This window comes from Lycorma delicatula, chromosome 8 (genome assembly GCF_047948215.1).
Source record: "Lycorma delicatula isolate Av1 chromosome 8, ASM4794821v1, whole genome shotgun sequence".
NCBI classification, from domain to species: Eukaryota; Metazoa; Arthropoda; class Insecta; order Hemiptera; family Fulgoridae; genus Lycorma; species Lycorma delicatula.
The window spans coordinates 47,350,857-47,372,000 of NC_134462.1; the positions used below are offsets into that span (position 1 = coordinate 47,350,857).

The 21,144-nt window shown below is 30.9% G+C and overlaps 1 protein-coding gene across 3 annotated transcripts in view; it reads right to left on the reverse strand.

The window, feature by feature from the left end:
* Nucleotides 1-6,104: 6,104 nt before the first annotated feature.
* Nucleotides 6,105-21,144, reverse strand: part of LOC142329152 (tRNA pseudouridine(38/39) synthase) — a 47,359-nt gene continuing 32,319 nt past the window's right edge. For all 3 annotated transcript variants that reach the window (XM_075373495.1, XM_075373497.1, XM_075373496.1), the window contains exons 7-9: nt 15,393-15,539; nt 7,505-7,638; nt 6,105-6,316 (exon numbers count right to left, since the gene is read on the reverse strand). In XM_075373495.1, coding sequence (XP_075229610.1) covers nt 6,246-6,316; nt 7,505-7,638; nt 15,393-15,539 — 352 coding nt within the window. In that variant the 3' untranslated portion in view covers nt 6,105-6,245. The remainder of the gene's footprint in view (nt 6,317-7,504; nt 7,639-15,392; nt 15,540-21,144) is intronic.

Below are 21,144 nucleotides of genomic sequence, written 5' to 3' on the forward strand. Positions count from 1 at the left end.
TTGTGTACAGATTTTCTTCCACCTTAACCAGGTACAAGTTTTATTTTGACAAGAGTGGATTTTTAACTTTTATAAAATTAAATGAATTATGATAAACATCTAAAACCATAATACACACATACATACTCACACACACACATGTAATATTACTATTTTAATGTATGATTAAACAAAACATTACTAACGTAAAAAAACAAAAATAGATTGTATTAATTTATACCTTTTTGTTAAAGATTACATCAAATAACGTGAGGCATTTTTTAAAACCAATATTTCTTTGCAAAGCTAAGTTCAAACGTATATCTTTTTTAAATTCATTCATTTTTACAATATGATTACCTTGATTACTTACTATTTACTGTGTTCTTGATACTGTGATTACTTTTGGGGGAGAGAGACAAATTAAAAAAATTGCTACAATTAGCTTGGTTCTGTAATATCTCAAAAAGTGGCTTCTTTAAAAATAAATGAAGTTAAACTATATCTAAAATGACATTGCCAGAAGCATCATTTAATATACTGGTTTATGATTTTTACAAAAATACTTTGCTGCAAATAATACAAATTATTCTTTTGTCAACAATTTAATTGTTAATAATATTCATTATTTGGCTAAAATTTTCTTTTTTTTCAATTAAAAAAATTAAGTATCTGGATAAAAGAGAGTCACATCAAAAGCTACCACAATAAACCAAAATTTATGCAACTGAAAATAGCAGTTTGTGTAGGGATGTATATTTTGTATTATAAATACTAAACTATTGCTTTATGTTAAATATATGTAATTACTGTTTGTACTTGTCAATTTAAGTGAATTAAAAATTTAGAAATCAGTTATTTATTTATTTTTTAATAATTATTTTACAGATTTGTTTATTATTTTTAAATAAAAGAATTTACAAATGTAAAGTACAGTCAACTCCCTATTATCTGCGTTAATAATCAGGAAGAGGACTGTAGAAAATCCAAAACCATGGTCGATTCAAAAATAATATTGCTAAATAACCTAATACTGTATGGCAGTTCAGTATTTATATGCACTATTATATTAAGGTGTAATGGTAACTAATAATATAAAATAGAGTACACTATTACATACCTGGTAAAAGTAATATACAGAAGTGTAATTCATATGTTAATGCATATAACATATAACTAATTTTCACTAACACTAATAATTTAGTTAATAAATATAGTGTACATACAGTAGTTAGCTAATGATAAAAAACCTAATAAATTGTGGCTTTTAACTCTTTCAGATTTAAAAAAAAAAAGACACGATTGATTGTTGTCTTAGTGACTGAAAACACTTGTTAGAATATAATTAGGCATGAGCAATACAATGATGAACATTATTCACAGTTTCATCAAATAAGTTAAATATTATATTTTCCACTTTCCTTCTATTACACATTTAACCAGTAGGTTACTTTTTCTTATTCAATAACTTTTGATAATAAATATAATTAAGTAAATTTTAAGATACCAGTTAATAAATCAATTCAACTAGCAGATGTTTACAAAAAAATAACACTTATTTTTGTACTCATTAATACTGCTCAAAATCTTCAATATATATATATATATATAAAATGCAAGCCTCTGAAGATGGTCTTCCCCTCCATCCTAATCTTTAATACCTTGCTGCTGACTAGGTTTTATATAACAGGTGATAGTATTACCGATAACCATCTACCTAGTCTTTAGGCAGCTAAATTGCATATATTTAATTTCAGGGTAATAAAAGTTACATCTGATTTTTTTGGATGAATTTACAATGTGGAAGTTATACAGAATACAATTTCAAATACTGTAACTTTAAATATTGATAAAACTCAATAAGGAAAGTTGACATGCTTTTTGGGTAGAAATACTTTAACATTTCAGCATCTTTCTAGATGATACATTTTTTAGGGAAGTCCAAATTGATTTCATTTGCAACTACATCAAACCAAATACTATTTCGTGTTGGTGTATCTTAATCACAGATTTGGCATCAATGTTTACATTCAATAATTATATCATATTTATGAATATTCACCTATAAACTCAGTATTATATAAAGGGAAACCATCTTTTTTGTGTGTTCCCATATAACCAAGAAAACTACTGAACCAATTCTTATACAATTTTTAACTAGATTTCTTACGATTGCTGTACTGCAATGTTTACTATGGTTCAAACCTTACCAGTCTCACTAGTATATAAATCATAAAAAACTTAAATAAATAACCTTGAACTTCTTTTACTGAATTTAATGTTGTCTACGTTAATAAATATTGTCTATATTGATCATTATCATACATAAATCATACATAAACATAGGTCAGTGTGTGATTTAGAAAAATTTAATGTCATTTTCTATAAAAAGTCAATCTGTATTTTCTTAATATACATAAAAACAACATAGTTTGATAATAAAATTAAAGGGAATTATGATTATTTACATATTTAATCAAGTTGATGGTTTGAGGAATACTGAATTTTAATATCAATATTGACTTCTTCAGAAAGTGTTTTTACTAAATTTATTATCACTGATCTGCTGGTGACTTGTGAGAACTCGCCCTCACAGAAGCAACTTATCATTGTAGATTTTTATATCTTGAACTAAGAAGTTCCATCAGAGTAAGCCATACATATAATAGGCATAGATTTGACTTTCAATTTGGTATTAATATTTTTTATAACACCTAGGTCAGCAAGATCACAGGAAGAACATCTAGGGGTACTAGAATTTTTGATTGTAGATAGCTTCAATTTTCACCAAAGCATTCTCAAAGACTTGAAGAGCAACATATATGTTCAGCTCAAAATCAAGTTCAACCTACAAGAAATATTTGTTCTCAAATTAGCTTTTAATTATCATCCTGAAATTGACTGTATCTGAAATATATTCAAATAGACAACATGATTAAAATATGTAACCATTGCAATACCAAAAAATGGAATGATGAAACTTCTGGACTTTTCTGTGCCAAGGCAAAGGAGTTCTTGAACAACTTCAATAACCTCCTGATTTTATTAAAAATTTGATTTTGGAAACATCCTTTATCTTAACCCTTCAGGCAGGGAGCACATGAATGTCACGCACATGTTAAGTTGTATGTATCGGTGGGTGAACGTGACAGTCTCGCAGCGCACAGTGCTTGCTTCAAAACTTCATAACATTGCCATCTCGTAATGTTTATTTGAAAAACTGGGTCTGTGTTACCTCAAGGCTTCGTTTCTTCCCCTCCGTGTTTTTATAACTGTGTAGGATTGCATATTGGTGATCTTGTTCTACGAAGTTGAATGCTCTTCTTTCAGTCAGTTGCATCAGCTGTGAGTAAATGAAAATGGCCGGGTCAAGCACGTCGCGGAATCTTACATCGGAACAAATTATTGAATGTTTAGATGAGACGTGTGACAGTAACATAAGAATATTTGATAGTGATGAAAGTGATGAAGATTTTGTGCCAGAAAATCGTAATGAAAATAAAGAAGATTCTGAACAGAGTAGTGGCGATATTGATATACAAGTGAAGCGTACAAGAAAAAACATAGATTGGAGTGGATGAATCTTCTGCTGAAAATTTGGTTTAAATTGGTGTAATAGTTTTGAAGCTATAATTTTTTACTTTTAGTACTGTAATACAGCTGCTGGTTGGGCATTTAAATTACCGGCAGTAGGGTAGGGCTTTAAAAATTTAAATACCGGCTTGAAGGGTTAACATTTTATTTTATCCAATAAGTTGTGATTAGCAATATCTCTGAGAAGAACAGCCCACATGTAATTAATAAAAAACTATTTTCAATTTTTAAAGTTCTATACGCATATAGTGTGGGTGAAACTGCAATGGGGGACGCTAGTATATTATATGTTAGGACTATATAAAAAAAATTTGAATGAGTTTTTGGGTTATAAATATGTGCTATTAGTTTTTGGAGCCAATAAAAGAAAATTCATCATGTAGATAATTTTTAAAGAATTATAACTTTAGTAATGATTCCATGGATTTGTGTTTGTGAATTCACAATGATCAAAGTACAACATACAAGCAAGTTATTCTTTCAGCACTGAGACATCAGAAGAGGGTGAAGAACCGTTCTACAATAACTGCAAAACAAAAATATTTTTTTACAAAACAGGTAGTCACAAAACCCAGAATTTGAAAATGTTTCAGCAGGAGATATGTTAAAAATGTTTGCCATGAAAGCAAAATAAACTTTTTTTTAAATAGCCACGCTATTTTAATATGGTTCCCTTTATTAAAGAGTGAATCATATTTGTTTTGTATAGTTATGAAAAATGAGTGTTTCGTTATACCAATGAGTTTATTTTTTATTTTAGACCATTATCTCTGAATGAATTTTTATATATGTAGATGGAAGAATTAAAGATATGTTCATTTGCTTTTATAAAAGTCATAATGTACTCTGAATATGTTAATAATAAGGTGGTTAGCAACATTAGATAATTGCTGACCACCTTATTAATAACACTAAATATCTGATATTTGGAATAGTGGAAATCGCAAAATTTAATTTAAATAACAATAGTAAAGGTTTGGAGATTTTGGAAATATTTTACAACAGAATTTCCAACTTGATCAATTTTCAGGTAGAGTATGAAGATGACACTATTATAAAAGCAGAAACAGATGGTAGCATGTTTTTAGATAAAAATAAATATAATCAGAATGTATATAAATAATTTCAAATCCACTCAATAATGTAACATTGGCTGGCCAGGTTACGTTATTTTTTTTAAAATTTAATTTTTATTTTTTTCTAAAAAAAAAAATTGTTTTGAAATGTATTTTATACAATTTATATACAACTTTCCTGCAAAAGTGCTATTTGAATAAAGAAAAGAAAAATAAGGTCATTTCATTTACTTTGTAATTCTGTACTTGGGTTGTTCAAGTTGGTTTTTGATTATAAAAAATACAATATATTGGTACAGAGGAATATGGGTCTTATAAGTACTGACTTAAAAATATATGGCATTATATATAATTTCCCTTTCGTACATCTTAGAAAATGACTAAAAGACTTGCATTTTGTCACTGTTCGCTTTCTCTGGGTTTTTTGTCATTTATTTTCTTTTACAGTTCATTTTAATTTTTCTGATATAATTTTGGGAATAACAGCATATTTTTTGTGAAGTATGACCATGTTGTACATGAAAATAACCATCATTTCTGAACAGAAAAATTATTCTTATTTTGTATATGTACCAGACAGATTATAACTGCAACTTTTTTTCATGATAATATCTATTTATTATTATTAATTACTTTAAATAGAATAGGGAACAATTGTAAAATAATGATATCAGTATTTAATAACTTGGATAAGTCTTTAATTAAGCGTAAACTGCATTCAAATGCCTGTATTCTGAAAATATGTAATAAATACAAACTAAAAATTTAAGGAATGTTATCAATCAATATAATGCAGGATTAGCTGCTATTAAAAATTAGAATTTTATCTCATAATTTAATATGCCAAACATTGCATGAAAAATAAATTCTGAATATTCTATTTCATTTTTAAAAAAATCTTTCATGATTCTAAAAAACTACTAGCCACTAGAACTGAATTTAAAAGATACACGTTCCTTCACAGCAGAAGAGATTCAGAACTAGTTTTACAAATACTCATATAAATGTACTATTTTTAATTAAAAATGTTTAGAATGCTTGTTGTTCCTTCAGTTTAAGAAGAAGACAATTTTTTTTCCAGTAAAACAGACAAGATACTATAAATTTGTTGTAAAAATGAAAAGAAATTATTTTAAAATTAAATAAAATTCATTACCATTCAATATTGCATTATTTACAGATTTATTTAGTATTTTTGAATATAGTGTTTATCTGCGTGTGATTTTTGGTTCATAAGTATATTTATTTTAAATAAAACATTAAATTCTAGGTGTCTGGATCATTTTAAAATGAAGATAGTGAGATAATAGCAGATAGAAAACTTCATGAATTCTAAATCTTCCAGGAATTATTAGGCTACTGGTATATGATCACATATACCATTTACTTAATTACATTCATACTGTACGTTCTGTAGTATGCTTACTTACTGAGTATATGAAGAATACTTATTAAATAATAAACACTTAGTTAATATTAAAATAAAAAAATTATATTTACTAATTGAAATGTATTAACAGCAAATATTTTCAATGGCTGATTCATCAATTCAATAGTGAAGAGTACAAAATATTTATTTTATAATAGTAAATTCAATTATTCTTTATCTTCTTTCATCTCTATACGTTGTCTTTTAACATAATGTTCAATTCTACTTTCCAAGCTTTCTGCAACATAAAGTCATAAAATAAAATTAGCTTAACTGAGATACTGATTATGTAACTGTTTCAGACATGTAAATTTATCTTTTTTTATCTTCTTTTTTTTATTTCTTGCTTTTTAAGATATTATAACATTTTCTAGAAGAAAAGATCAACCCAAGTACATAATAATTGAAATAGAATGACTATTAATTAAAAGTATGACTATTATGATTATTATTAAAAGAATTTAAAAAAAAAAATTATAAATGCCAACCAGGCAAGATAATTGTTCAAATATTACAATTTGCATGTTAAACTTTACAATATAATCCTGTCAATAAATTTTAACAAAACCTGCCTCAAATTAAATTTGATACCAAAATATGTTAGGTTAAATATAAAAAATTACCAAACTAAAAATTGTAACATAAAATATAAATGAATAAATGATATGATAGTATGTATTGCGAGTTTATGATGTTTTTTGAAATATATATATAAATATAATGCAGCTGATGATGCAAATTAAGTTTGCGAATGCGTTTCTGCTTATGTAATGAAATGTGGTAAGTCATCTTACTTCAGTTATTCTATACTTGGGTTGATCTATTAAATATAAATTAATTTGTATTGGTACAGCGGAGTGTGGTTATTAAACAAATTGATTTTAAAAAAATAATTAAATGTGTATATATATATATATATATATATATGTGTGTGTGTGTTTAAATAAATTAAAAAAAAATATACTATAACTTAACCACTAAAACACAGTAACAGAAAAACTTATACCAACAGTAACTAATACCAAGAGTCAATGTTCATGGGATCCCATATCATCAGTTGGTACACAATTCTATAATTACATCAAACAAATAAAAACTTAAATATCTAGAAAACATAAACATGTAATAACACAACCATTAATAACAACTCCAATGCCATTACTGGGAAAAAAAAAATCTTTTTTTCTGTATGTAATGAGTATTACTAAATAATACTGGAGCAAATTTTCCACACTTTTTTTAATCACTAATTAACAGCAAATAAGTCAAATAAAAATGTAAAAATAAAACAATATAAAAATACATTTTTTAATAATTGAGAATACACAAAAACAAGAGAAGAAAAATATGTATTTATAAAGCTGCAGGTTTCAATTTTAAAAGCTTTTCATTAATTACAATATTATATTGATAAATTGTAACCTACCACATGTAGGCCTCTCTAGTAATGGCTTATGAGTTTTATAATTTTCAAGAAATAAACCTGATGACTGTACTTCAGGTAATTTAATATCAGTAGTTCTCTCAATATCATCTATAGTATCCTTCACTTGAGAACATCTGAAACAAATAATGAAAGTTTAAATTGGATGTAGAAAAAGTCAATGATATTCTAGATGAAAAAAATTACTGTGAACTTTATTTTGCTTAGTTTACTAACACTTTATGTATGTTATGTTTTGTATCATACTAATGAAATATTTAAAAATTTTAATAAATGTGATGAACCTTACTTAATATTTTAAAGGTTTTGGCTTGCAAATGTGTACATACTCAAGTTAAAAGATAAAAATAATTGTTATTACTACAAGTACTACAGAATGCAAGTCTCAAAATTATCAACTGATTAACCGTTTATTCCTGTAACAAAATGGCCTGAGCATAGTCTCAATATTGTAGTGTATGAGATGAAGTTTGTTCAAACGGGATTTTATTGTTCTCTCCTACAACTGAGTGGATAACTTTTATAGTCTATATGCTATTTTGAGACTATAATGTTTTACACATTTATAAATTCAAATGAAAATAGTAATTAACTGGTAATATACACTGCATCACCTAACCTGTAGTTTATAAAGTTATTGCCGATAACACTGACAACACAGCAATTCACTCAACTTACCCAATCTAGACAATAAACACATTCAAAATACATTACAAGAATAACCACAGTTGACAAGTTTATCTTAACAGCATAAATACAGAATTTTTTAGACATCATTTAAGACAAATCAATATCAATTAACAACTTACATGAAGATTTTTTTTTCAAGGTGCACAACGAAGTGTCATTATCAGTGCACAGACACCAAATTACTACAGTAAGTAATTTAGCCAAATATGAAACTTATAAATTTAGATAACAGCAATATAAAATAATTAAAATCAATACTTAAAACCAGACTTTATTTATTAAATAACATTAAATAACGTTATTATAAAAGAAATAAAATGAACAATTAAAACACAAAATATTATTAACGAAAAACATTCCTCATAAAGTACAGCATAGCTGTAAGGTGCGTATGGTGTATGGTAAAGGCAAAATAAAACGACAAATGAAATACAATATTAAAAATCTAAATTAAAACAATAAAATTATTATTTGCCAAATGGCATGAATAGATGAAACACAGATATTAATAATCAAATATTTGAATATAAATGGACAGCCTTAAGAAATCAAAAAACATTGGATAACATCCTGTCATTGTTCCATAAATTATTTCAGATGTTAGTCTCTAGTTTAAACTTCTGATACAATGTTGCACAACAGGCACATTCTACAAGGATGAACTGTTAATTGGCAGTTGCAGAGAATACTACAAACAGGTGCATTGGTCTTAGTCATGAGATATCCATGATTGAGCCTAATGTACCCTATTCAACAACAGCAAACAATGATCTCCTCTTGATGGGTTATTTTTGCATGAGTGTTCCACAGTATACTGTGTTCCTAACTGAACACAGTTTATTGTTGATTGTAGCTTCGGTTCACTTTGCCACTCATCATGGATCACCCTCTTCAGAAAACAGACAAGCTTCTCTTGCCACACTATCAGTGTGCTTCTTGCCTGAAATTCCAGTATGGCTAGGGGTTCAGGCATACTGAAGTTATTTGAGAAATAATGCTCTGTATCTCACTGACAACAGGTTATCTGGAATTCAGGTTACTAATTGCCTGTAAGGCATTCAAGGAATCTGAACAGACAAGTACGTGTCAAAATATTGGGCTAATTATATTAAAGGTCTTATTAATAGCATACAGCTTCATGAAGAAAACACTGACGATGCTGGGAAGGTCAAAAATGTTTGTTCTGTTGCAAACTACAAAAGCACAACCAACAGAATTAAGATTTTTATAGCCGTCCCGTAAAGCACTGGGATTTATATTATAAAATTTTTCTCATAAAGTAATTGGATTTGTGTTCTTTTTATGATGCAGACAAAGACTGAAGCAATAATCTATGAAAGAAGGCCGTCAAGGGGGATAAAAACACTGAGCAACGGTAACAAACTGGTGTTAATTGTATATTTAGAGCTAAGAAAAGGCGCTTGATATCAATTAAAAAGTGGGTTAAAGAACACTGCATCAAAGGTCAGATGATTGAGTTGCACTTTATTGCAAGATACATAGGAGCAGATTATTTGGTTTTGTCTAGATCAAAGAGCTGATTTACCACTGTCCACTAGTAGGCTTACCCCAGGACTTGAATGAATGTCCAAGTGGGAACAAACCAGAGCTTGGTAGGAGTGCAACATGCATACTCGATCAGCTCCCCAATGAGTATTAGACAGAACTCTCAGAATGTCTAGCATTTTTGGACATTTTAGCTTCAGCTCCTTTAAATGTATTACCCAAGTTATTCAATGATCAAACCACAATCCCAAAAATCTAACTCACGGACATGGTTCACCATGTAAAAACAATTGAGGATCAATATGTTCTCTCAAGCAGGAAAAGTAAATGAATTTCATTTTCTCCAGGAAAAATGTGAATCCATTTTACACAACTATTCTAAATGGTTTATTGCTTTTTGGATCAGCCTCTTGACAGTAGCTAAAGTTCTACAAACTACTTAAACTGAAAAATCATCTACAAATGACAAACATATAATGAGTTTTTCACATAGTTTGTTAAACTATTTACGGCTACAGCAAACAATGCAACACTTAGGAAACTTCCCTGTGGTATTCTGTATTCTAGTGTGAAACTTTTGGATAACATCATTGCAACTCAAACTCAAAAGGATAGACTACTGAGGAAACCCCTGATAAATGCAAGGAAATTCTCTTTTTTATATCATTCATACAGCGTGTTTAGGATTCCTCTCCTCCAAGCTGTATCGTACGGTTTTTGGATATTGAAAAATACAGCAACCGGGCACTGGCAAAGCAAGAAGGTATTTAGAATAATAGATTCCAGGGCAACTACCTATGTACTTGATAGATGATCTAACTTTGCGGAAACTGCATTATTCAGGGGCAATTCAGGGGTAAAGATATCACATTAGATGATTGTTTACCATTTGTTCTATCAACTTGCAGAGGGTGGCTGAGCTCTGATGCCTAGCAGAGCAGTAGATCTTGGCTATTCCTGATATGAACCTATCTCCTTGACATAAAAATCCATGTTGTTATTTATATTGTATTGTGATATCGAACAATACAATATAAATAACAACATGGATTTTTATGTCAAGGAGATAGGTTCATAAATTGAGGGACATGATTTACCTTTATCAGGTTCCAGTATGAGAATCACCAGTGCTTCCGACCAAGAATCTGGAAAGAACTGGTCAGAAAATATTTTATTGAAAATAGACAAAAGATGCAGCAGTTCAGTATCTGGGAGGTAAGATAACATACTGAGCCTGATATTATCATTACTAGGTGAAGTGTCATGGAAATTATTGAAAGGATATCTTAGCTCATCAAAAGAGTTAAGAATGTTTAATTCATTTTGCATGTCTCCAATAACAAATGGCATACTTTCTACTTAAAACTTCTACCTCATAAACTCAGGACAATATGACAGTGTAAGGGAAATTGACAAAAGTATCTCCAAACATGATCGCCACATCAATTGATGTGGCGAACATGTTGTTCCAAGGAATGTGACCAAGGAATAGTAGGCCACCTTGGCTTTTCAGATGTTGGAGGGATAAATTCATTTGCAGTATCAAATGTGAAAACTTACAAAGTCAGAGGATTGTGCTACCAATCTTATCGTATTGGCCGAAGGAACTTTGTATCCGATCCAGTTCACTTTCCCAACCATCCATCAGCAAGGCTAATGCTGAAGCAAATAACTATTACAGACTGAGATAACAACTGGCCTCTGATTGGTTTCAAAAAGGTTTTTGGAAATGTGTCAGGTAAGATGTGGAACTACGGGTGCTGAACAAAAGGACAGATCGATGCACAAAAATGTACCTGATAGAGATGACATAAATGTGTACAACCCAACATTTAACAAGCAAAGACCCATGTTCTGCCTCATTCAGTCAACTATATAGTGTCTCAAAAAGAACATAATGATAAGCTTCATGAATAGTAACGGGCATTGAAATCACCAATTATTAGGCCTCAGGGTAAAGGAATCTGTGAAAACAAACTGGACAGATCATCCTCACTGATATCAGAATTAGGGGAAAGGTATAAGTTGCAGATATTCGTATTAAATTGCACCATATCTTTACTGAGACTGTCAGGATGTCTGTCATGAGAGGAATCTGTATGGCTAATATGAATTCCTTGAGGAAAACAGCCAAACCTCCATGTCCTCCGCCCTCAGTTTGATGATTGCATCTTTCGCAGATGTAACTGCAAAAAGACACTCCATCCTAGGGGTGAAGGTAAGTTTTCTGCAACATTAAAGGATTTTCTTTCTTTAGTAAGATTTCAATATCCCCACAGTGAGAACAGAGACAGCAAATGTTCCACTAAATAATACTTTTTAGAAAAATATAAAACTGCCTGTAGGTTATTTATTTAATATTATCCAGTTTAATTTTTTGTAGTTATAATTTTTAGGAAGTGTTTTGCTTCTGCCAGCACTTCATCCACCACCATATCCTTGAAAGACTTTGAGATGGTGGTGGGTATCTGGAAACCTGGGAGGCCGGAGGTACCATACCAGATGACAATTTTTTAATGGATCCCTTCATAAGATCTTGGTAGTTAGTTTGCTATAAAGTTGGTGCAGCAGGAATTTTATTTGACAGTGTACCGACTAAAGTGATTTTTGTTTTTGGTAATCCACTGTCTGTCTTTCCACCAATAATACCCTTCTTCTTGCCTGTACTGTGAAATAGTGGCTGTGAACCTGGCAACCTGATCAGATAACATCTGAAAAAGCTGTTTTCACTGCAGGATCTGGACTGTTGATTACCTGCATTTGCAGGAACTTGCCTTGATGTAGCGATGGCAAAAGAGTCTGTTTTAACCAGGTTCTGGAAGCTTTGGTTTTATATTCTCTTTGTGTGGCTGGAAAATTTAGCTTCTGCTCGATACAAATTTTGAGAATTGCCTTCTCTTTTTTAAAAGTTGGACAATCTCATCAGTAAGCTGAATGTGATACCTCCCACAGTTAGTACATTTTTTCTTCCTGGTAGCCAGTCTTGCTGTGACCTTTTGTGCATTGAGCACATATTGCAATGTTCGAGTAAAAAGTTGTAGTGTGCCCATACTACGGAAACTTTGCTGTGGGTTGGGATGAATGGTCGAAGACTAACTGACAGGTAACCTACTTTTATTTTCTCCAGTGGTAGGGGAAGGTTAAACTTAATATAAGGAAAGGACCAGGCTCCTCTATCCTGCTCTGATGTTTTGTATTCTCTTCACCTCTATAACACCTTGTGGGCAAAGCTCATTAGCAATCTCACTAACATTGATTTCCATAAGATGGTGGCAAAAAATTACTCCTTGGTTGGTATTCAAGGATTTGCGGCATACTGCATTTATACTCCTATATTGGTCAGACATAAGAGCGATCGACTCTGCTTGTCACTATAAGTCTCTATCTGTATTGATCAGTCTCTAAATTTTCTGATGTTCTTGGAGGACCACTTGATCCTGTTACTACCTTATTTATCAGGAAAGGTGAGACTTTATGAAAGGAGCCACCTTTCTGATTATTATGAAGAAGTACAAATCTAATGTTTGTACATTGTTGATGGGACTTGCCACCATTTAAATTATTATTTTCTTCGGTACTGAGCTCGCCAGACAAAGCTAAGCAAGGTCTTTTCACAAGACTGATTTTAAGGGTTTTTTGGATGGACTACCAACCATCATAGGATCTTTTTGAGGACTAATAATTTTGGTCCCACCATTACTGGAGGAAATACAAGACGACCTTTGCAGAGCCCATGAGTACAAAGGCTAAAGCTAAACACAACTGGGTTCGCCCAGGTGTCCAGAGGACATCATTCAAGGCTCACTATGTAGAGCCATCCACCCATTGTCACGACAGTTTCTGCATTGTGTTATGGTTGTGTTTCGTAATGTGTCACAACACCAAGTGTAAGTGTAAGAAAACACAGTATAAGATGTTGTTGTGTAGCTGTGTAAGGATATATGTTGTAATATGATAATGTTCTTGGTGTGGTGTATGTGTATGATATAATAGGTTCAGTCGTATGTAGTGGGACGAAAAGGTGCTGAGGTTAGGGCCATGGGAATGCCAACCCCCAAAGTCTTAAAGAGTAAGACTCTCCATCAGGGACATGAACTCAATGCAGTAAAATCACCACTTCTAGACAACATATTTTCTATTCATAAAATATCTTTGTCACAAAATATTATTAAAGTAAACATTCAAATTTTACATGTAGTACATAAAACCATGATCTGAGGATCTAGGAAAGATATAAAATTTGACAAAAATAACAAATAAACAAACACAATGAAGATCAATGTAGTATTTGACCATGAACTAAAAGCGTTTCTTTTAGGTCATTGCTCAGATAGATATCACTAATAACTACCCAATTCATTGCGCAATATACTTGATGAAGGAGCTGCATCTATTATGCAGCTCCTTCATTTTCTAGAACCTCAATGTTACGTATTTTTTAGAAATAGTCATTACTTAGATTTGTTAAAAAAAAGAAAAAAGATAATAAAGGGTTGGAGAAAAATTTCTTTAAATTTTAATGAAAAAGCAAAACAAGATATTTTAAAGTAAACTTCACTTTATATTTCAAATTAACTTTATTAAACGAAATACGTGTTGTTTTGATTGACCACCTTTTGTCATTTTAGAGGTAAAATCATAGTAAAATCACTGTAGGACTTTTGTATTTTCTGAATGAAAAACTCTAATGTAATTTTTCAGGCCTCTTTTGAAGCCAACTTTATATCATTAAGAGTTCTTTAGAAACTGAAACAAATGGTAATCTGATGGTGCAAGGTCAGAACTAGACAGCAGGTGTATCAAAATTTCCCAGCAAAGCTCTCTCAATTTTCAACAGGTGACTAAAGTTGTGGGATCTGGATGATCTCACACATTTTTGTTGTCATGATAGAAGACAACATCATTCCTACTGATCAATTCTGGCTGCTTTATCTCAACCACTTGGAGTAATCTTTTCAGCTGTTGAAAAGAAGAAGTTAGAATCAACTGTTTGACTGAGTGGCATAGTGAACAAATCTTTTCCAATCCCACCATACAACACACATCCATCACTTCTGTTGGCATCAATCTTGCCTTTGCCACAATTTATGGAGCTTCACTTTGCTTTAACCACAATCTTTTCCAAACATTATTGTCATACATGATTCATTTTTCATAAGCAGTTTCAAAAATGGTTTGATTTTGTTCTGTTTTTGCAACAATTCGCAAACAGAGAATCAATTCATTAAACATTTTTCATTGTTAAATCATATGGATCCAAACATATAGTTTTTTGTATACAGCTTTCCTCAAATGATTTAAACTGTTTTGTGGTTGATAATTAGTTCATTACTGATAAAAAAACTAGTAATGTCCTGTTCTTGCTCAATTTTTTCCATGATTTCAACTTTCTCAGTCATTGGCCAACTCGAGAGAGATGCATCATTGATATCAAAATTTCTGGATTGAAAGCACTTGAACCATCAAATTTTTTTTTGATGCAATACTGTGCACTAAAAATTATATTATTTAATGGCATTCTGTCAACCTTTTATTCATTATTTAATTTTTTTAGAGTTTAGTGCAACTTAAAGTGTAATTTTACAGTATAGCAATAATTTTAAATTTTCTAAGAAAATATTTTAAAATGTTACAATTCTCTAACACCTAATATTAACTATTTCTGGCTGCTTACTTTACTTGAATTAATGCCCACTTCTTCTGCAATTTCAAAAGAACATCTCTAAGATCTTCTTTATCATATTTCCAATTTGGTTCAAAATCAAATCGACAATCATAAAATATAAGTGGATAATTAAGTGCCATAGAATACTGAGGTTTCCTGAAATTATTAAAATAATTCATACATAAATACATCAATATTACACAGTAAGTTATATTATTGAAGCTAAAATTCCATTTCTGGCTAGTAACATGTTAATATTATATAATATAACAAATAGTAAATACTTCTAGGGGCTACTTCAATACTATGTTACCCTCTGTAATCATAATGCAGGGAAAGCCCAAAAATGAAATTACCTTGTTATACTCAAATGTAGTGATATCTAGTGTCATCTTTAAGCAATATTCTGAGAAAGTCCTGATGTTACTTTATATATTGATATGTACTAAACTTAAAAAAATTAGTTACTAGACTGCTTAAAGATGCTGATCATATACAATTTTATTATTAAATATAATTTACTATTAAACTTATAAAAAAATAAATAAATAGAGTTTTAAATACTGAAGTTTTATAACTTTTTTTTTTAATGTCACAATCAATTCTAAAAATTTATACATATACAAGGTGTGTGAGAAAAGTAATGAGATTGGCAACACTGTGAGCGATATGACAATGCTGTGTCTACCGGTCTGTGCTGGACTGGTTTGTTCATCCCTTCTACATGCTCGGTACAAGTTTCAATTCTGTTCAGCCAACACATTATTTTTGACAGCTTTGTCAGTGAAGTTGTGTTTTTGTTGTGCGTTACAAAATTGGAGCATTGGAATTTAGAGCAATGTTGTACAATCAAGTTTTGTGTTAAACTTGGGGAATTCGTGAGTGTGATCTTTGAAAAATTGAATCAGGCCTATGGGGAACATTGCTTATCAAGAGCACAAGTTTTCCACTGGCACGAATCATTTTTGGAAGGCCAAGAACACGAAGATCAACCTTGCTCAGGGAGACTTTCAACTTCAAAATCTGACGAAAACGTAGAGCGGGTGAGCTTCTTGTGAGATCAGACCGTTGTTGAAGAATAAGGATGATGAGTGAACAGTTAACAGTTTCACTGTACATCAAATTTGGACATGCGAAAGGTTTGTGCAAAATTGGTGCCAAAAAACCTCATGACGGAACAGAAGGACAATTGAAGAAACAGGTGATGAATCCTGGATATTTGAGTACGATCCTGAAACAAAGCAGCAAAGTGAAGAGTGGCACACTCCGTCATCTCCTCAACCGAAAAAATGCCGAATGAACAAATCAAAGATCAAAACCATGTTGATTTGCTTTTTTGACAGTAGGGATGTCATGCATAAAGAATTTGTTCATCCAAGACAAACTGTCAACCAACAGTTTTACAAAGGTGTCCTTGAAAGGCTCAGGAAAAGAGTGATTCGCGTGAGACCAAACATTACAGACAAGTGGATGCTTCATCATGACAATTTCCTGTGTCACATGTCCATTTCCATCAGGAATTTTTTTACCTCAAAACGCATTCCTACGGTACCTCAACCCCTCTATTCACCTGATTTGAGTCCTAGTGACTTTTTCCTTTTCCTGAAATTAAAACATGTCTTAAAAGGATGTCATTTTGGAATTCTGGAGAACATTCAAAAGACTGTGACTGATCAGTTAAAAGCCCTACCAGCTGAAGCCTTCCAGCGCTGCTACCAGGAGTGGGAACAACTCCGCCAGTGTATAGCTGCCCAAGGGAATTACTTTAAAGGGGATAATATATTATTGTTTGAAAAAAATAAAAACTTTGGTAAGTAAAAAGTAAGTCTCATTAGTTTTCTCACACACCTCGTATTCATGAGTGTGCCCTATTCGCAAACAGCAAATAATAATCTCCTCTCAGCAGTTATTCCTGCATGAAAAGCTCCCAGTGATACAGTGCTCTTAATTGGACAAAGTTTACTGTTGATAGTAGCACTCTATTCACTTTTCCATTTATCATGAACCACCCTCTTCAGAAAAGATCGTTTAAAACAACGAAATTGGCGAAAGAAGGCTGGAAACAAGCCTCCTTTGTTGCACTATCACCACACTCATTCCATGAGATTCTAATATGGCTGGGGAACCAGCAGAAGTTCACGTATTAATGTTGAGTCATTTGTGAAATAACATGCTGAATCTCATACACAATAGGGTGTCTGGAGTACATGCCACTAATCGGCTGTAAGGCAGCTAATGGAATCTGAACAGACAAGTACGTGTCGAAATGTTGGACTAATTATATTTAAGTCCTTATTAATAGCATACAGTTTAGCAACGAAAATTCTGACGATGCTGGGCAGGTCAAACCACGTATGTTCTGCAAAAGCACAGCCAACAGAGTTAACGATTTTAGAGTCATCTGTATAAACTACAGAATCAGGATTCACGCTATTTATAAGATAATACAATTTTTCTCATAATTTAACCGGATCTTTGTTCTTATTCCTATAGTGACAAAGACCAAAGTAGTAATTTACTAGAGAAGGTTGTCAAGAAGGTTAATAACATGGAGTAACAGTAAGAACTGGAGGTAATTGTATATTTAGAGTTAAGAAAAGGTGCTGAGCTCTGATGCCTAGCGGAACAGTAATGATAACCGTTCCTCATATTTATTAACATGCTGGTTGGAGAATACCGCATCAAAGGTTGGACGATTTGGTTGCGCTTTAATTAGAGCAACACAGCAACTTAAAGGGTAAAGAAGGTTATGATGGGAAAATAAGAAAAGCATGGGACAGAAATAGATAGAGACAACCGTGATGCCAGGGACCTGCCAACAGGTGGAACACCACATAATAATGAAATTTTATGTAAAATTTCTGGAGATTCTTTTTTTTTATTATTAAAAATCTAAACTATAAAATACATTGTACTGTAAGAAAAACTTCTTTTTGTAATTAAAACAGATAGTTTCTAAATGTCAAATGGTTCGATTTTTAGATGGTAAATAATACGCTATAATAAATTAACAACTGTGCAAAATTAGATGTAACATGAATATATCAAATACTAAGTTTTGTAATTCAATTAAATTAATGCACTAAACAATGAATTATGTATGAAAAGTAACATATAGATATACAGGTATATAGACTTCACATTAATACAGTATCTTAATATCAACTAAATATATTACAGTCAATGTGTTTAACAGACATATATGAATCATTTCACGGCTATGTAGGAGTAGTAAAACTATAAAAAGATGTATGTTAAAAAAAATACAAAAAGTCTTTTCTACAAGCTGATAAGTTGTCTTTTTTATTATAAATAATCTGCATAAAATAGACAATAGATTCCTGTCAACAAATATAAGTTATTGATTTTTATATATTATTCCTTTTTTGTATTTTTTTTTTTATAAATTAGTATGCAAAATATATTTCATAAATTTATTACTATCATATTTATAAATTTGCACATCTATTTTATATTTTGACAAATATTAATGTTTACCAAAACATGGGAGTGATAAACAGCGTGTTTTTTCTTTTTCTTTTGCACATCTCTGAATAAGCAAATTTTGAAATATTATGTTTCATAGCTTTATTTCATTAAGATTGTACTATTATGGCATTATATTTTTTTGTATAATACATACGTAGAAAACTACATTAGTTTGATGTAAAAATAAAATAAACGTAATCAACTTACTGTTAGAAATATTTTACAGGGGTCTTATTTATTTAGTAATCTTGCTGTCGCGGTCTCATTTTTTATGTTATTGTATATTTATTTAAAATAAACAGCTTATAAAAAGAGGTTTTTATTAAAGCCCAGTTTACACCGAAAAAATATCAAATAACAATTTACTAGCAAAATGTTAATTATCAATATCTGAAACAAAATTTTATCTGCAAATTCTAGAGATCTCTAAAAAAAGGTTTTTTCATAAAATACTAGCAGACCCGGCAATGCTTCGCTATTGCTAGATTTGAGTATATACATAGATTAAATGAACACAATTGAAAGTTTGATAAAACATTGAAAAACTGAACATTACGGAACTTCACAAAATTTAACCTTTCACTTTATACAAGTCAGAATGTAAATAAATCCAATTGGAAAAAAACATCACTACCTTTTTTCTTTTTCCCGTTTAGCCTCTGGGAATTACCGTTTAGGTCTAATTTCAGAGGATAAATGAGTGTAAAAAAAGTGTAGTCTTTTAGAGTCTCAGTTTGACCATTAATAAGATGTGTGGTTAATTGAAACCCAATCACCAAAGAACACCGGTATCCACAATCTAGAATTCAAATCCGAATAAAAGTAACTAACTGCCTTCACTAGGAACCGATCTAAACCAGATTCTTGATTTACTTTAATACTGATAAACCCAAAATTTAAGTATTCTTGAGAATATTTTCTTGATTTTATTTTCAGAACCACGCTCGTCTTTGCATTTGTTGATGCTTCTCTTTATCTAATGCTCGCTTACTCCAACTTAAAACTCTATCCATGATTCTGTATAAATCTACTGCCGTGAATATTTAATACTTTGAATTGTAATTAACACGCAAATTACAACATACACATTCATGGCAGATTCGATAGCGATAGAAGGATCGACTCGACTGAGACTGGCAAGAATTTATCGAGGTGCAGTGTTTATACACGTTTGCGCAGACGTTCCAGAATGTACGAGACAAATTGGAACTTCTCGCGAAGCCAGAAGAATGTCCAATATGGTGGACGTAAGATAGAAAGCAATAAAGAGGCATCGATTCTGGTTCTGTCAGTGTAGCGGTCGGTGTTGCCAAATATCAATATATTTATTTATTTTTGGTAATTTTTAAAGTTTGTAATTAAGGTCGTAGTGTAGCTTTAGTGTCAAAATACAGAAAATACATTATTACTGTACACATTGTTATTGTGTGAGAGGGGGGCGTGATGAAAATTATGATTGAAAATTGGGTTGCAAATACTGAAAGGTTGAGAAATGCTAGCATAGAAAAAACAATTATTGAAAAAGATCAAATCAACCCCAAAAAGATAAAAATAATTTTGTTTTAAAATTGAAAAAATAATTCTTCCACTATGCGTGCCCTCAAAACAATCTTTGAAAATTATTATATTTTAAATCGGCACCAAATTCAAATAAATCTTGCAATCCGTATTTCGTGCACTCATTCATTTAAAATATGGGGCTAATTTCAAAAAAAAGTTCAAAGACTGTATTGATGGGCGTAGTGAAAAAATTTTTTTTTTTCTTTTAAGGGCATGTAATTTTTATACGACTGTCCAAAAAGGAGTGTAATGTATTTGGGGTGTATGTATGTATGTTTGTTTCACCGTAGCAGTTCAACGGCTGAACCGATTGTCACCCGCACACTCTTTAATTACCCTATATCAGTAATTATCCTATATTAAAGAGAAATGTTTATTATAAATTTCTTTTTTCTTTTTGGCAGTCGTATTTATTTAATCTTTATCTCTTGTTTCTATTGTAAAATTTCTTATTTATTTTTTCAGTCAATTCAATTTTGTTTTAACTGATTTATTTTAATTTCTTTTAGTTTTTAAATTTTATCGGATCTGAAAAATAATCAGATCTGATAAAGAGACTGTACATGAAAGAAAAAGAATGTTCTATTGAAATAAAACAGACTCGTTCAAAACGATTTAAAATTTCGAGAGAATAAATGTGTAGGAATCAATGTTAAAAGTCTGATATCATACTCTACATGAGCAATGGATGTTTAAAATGCGGGAATACATG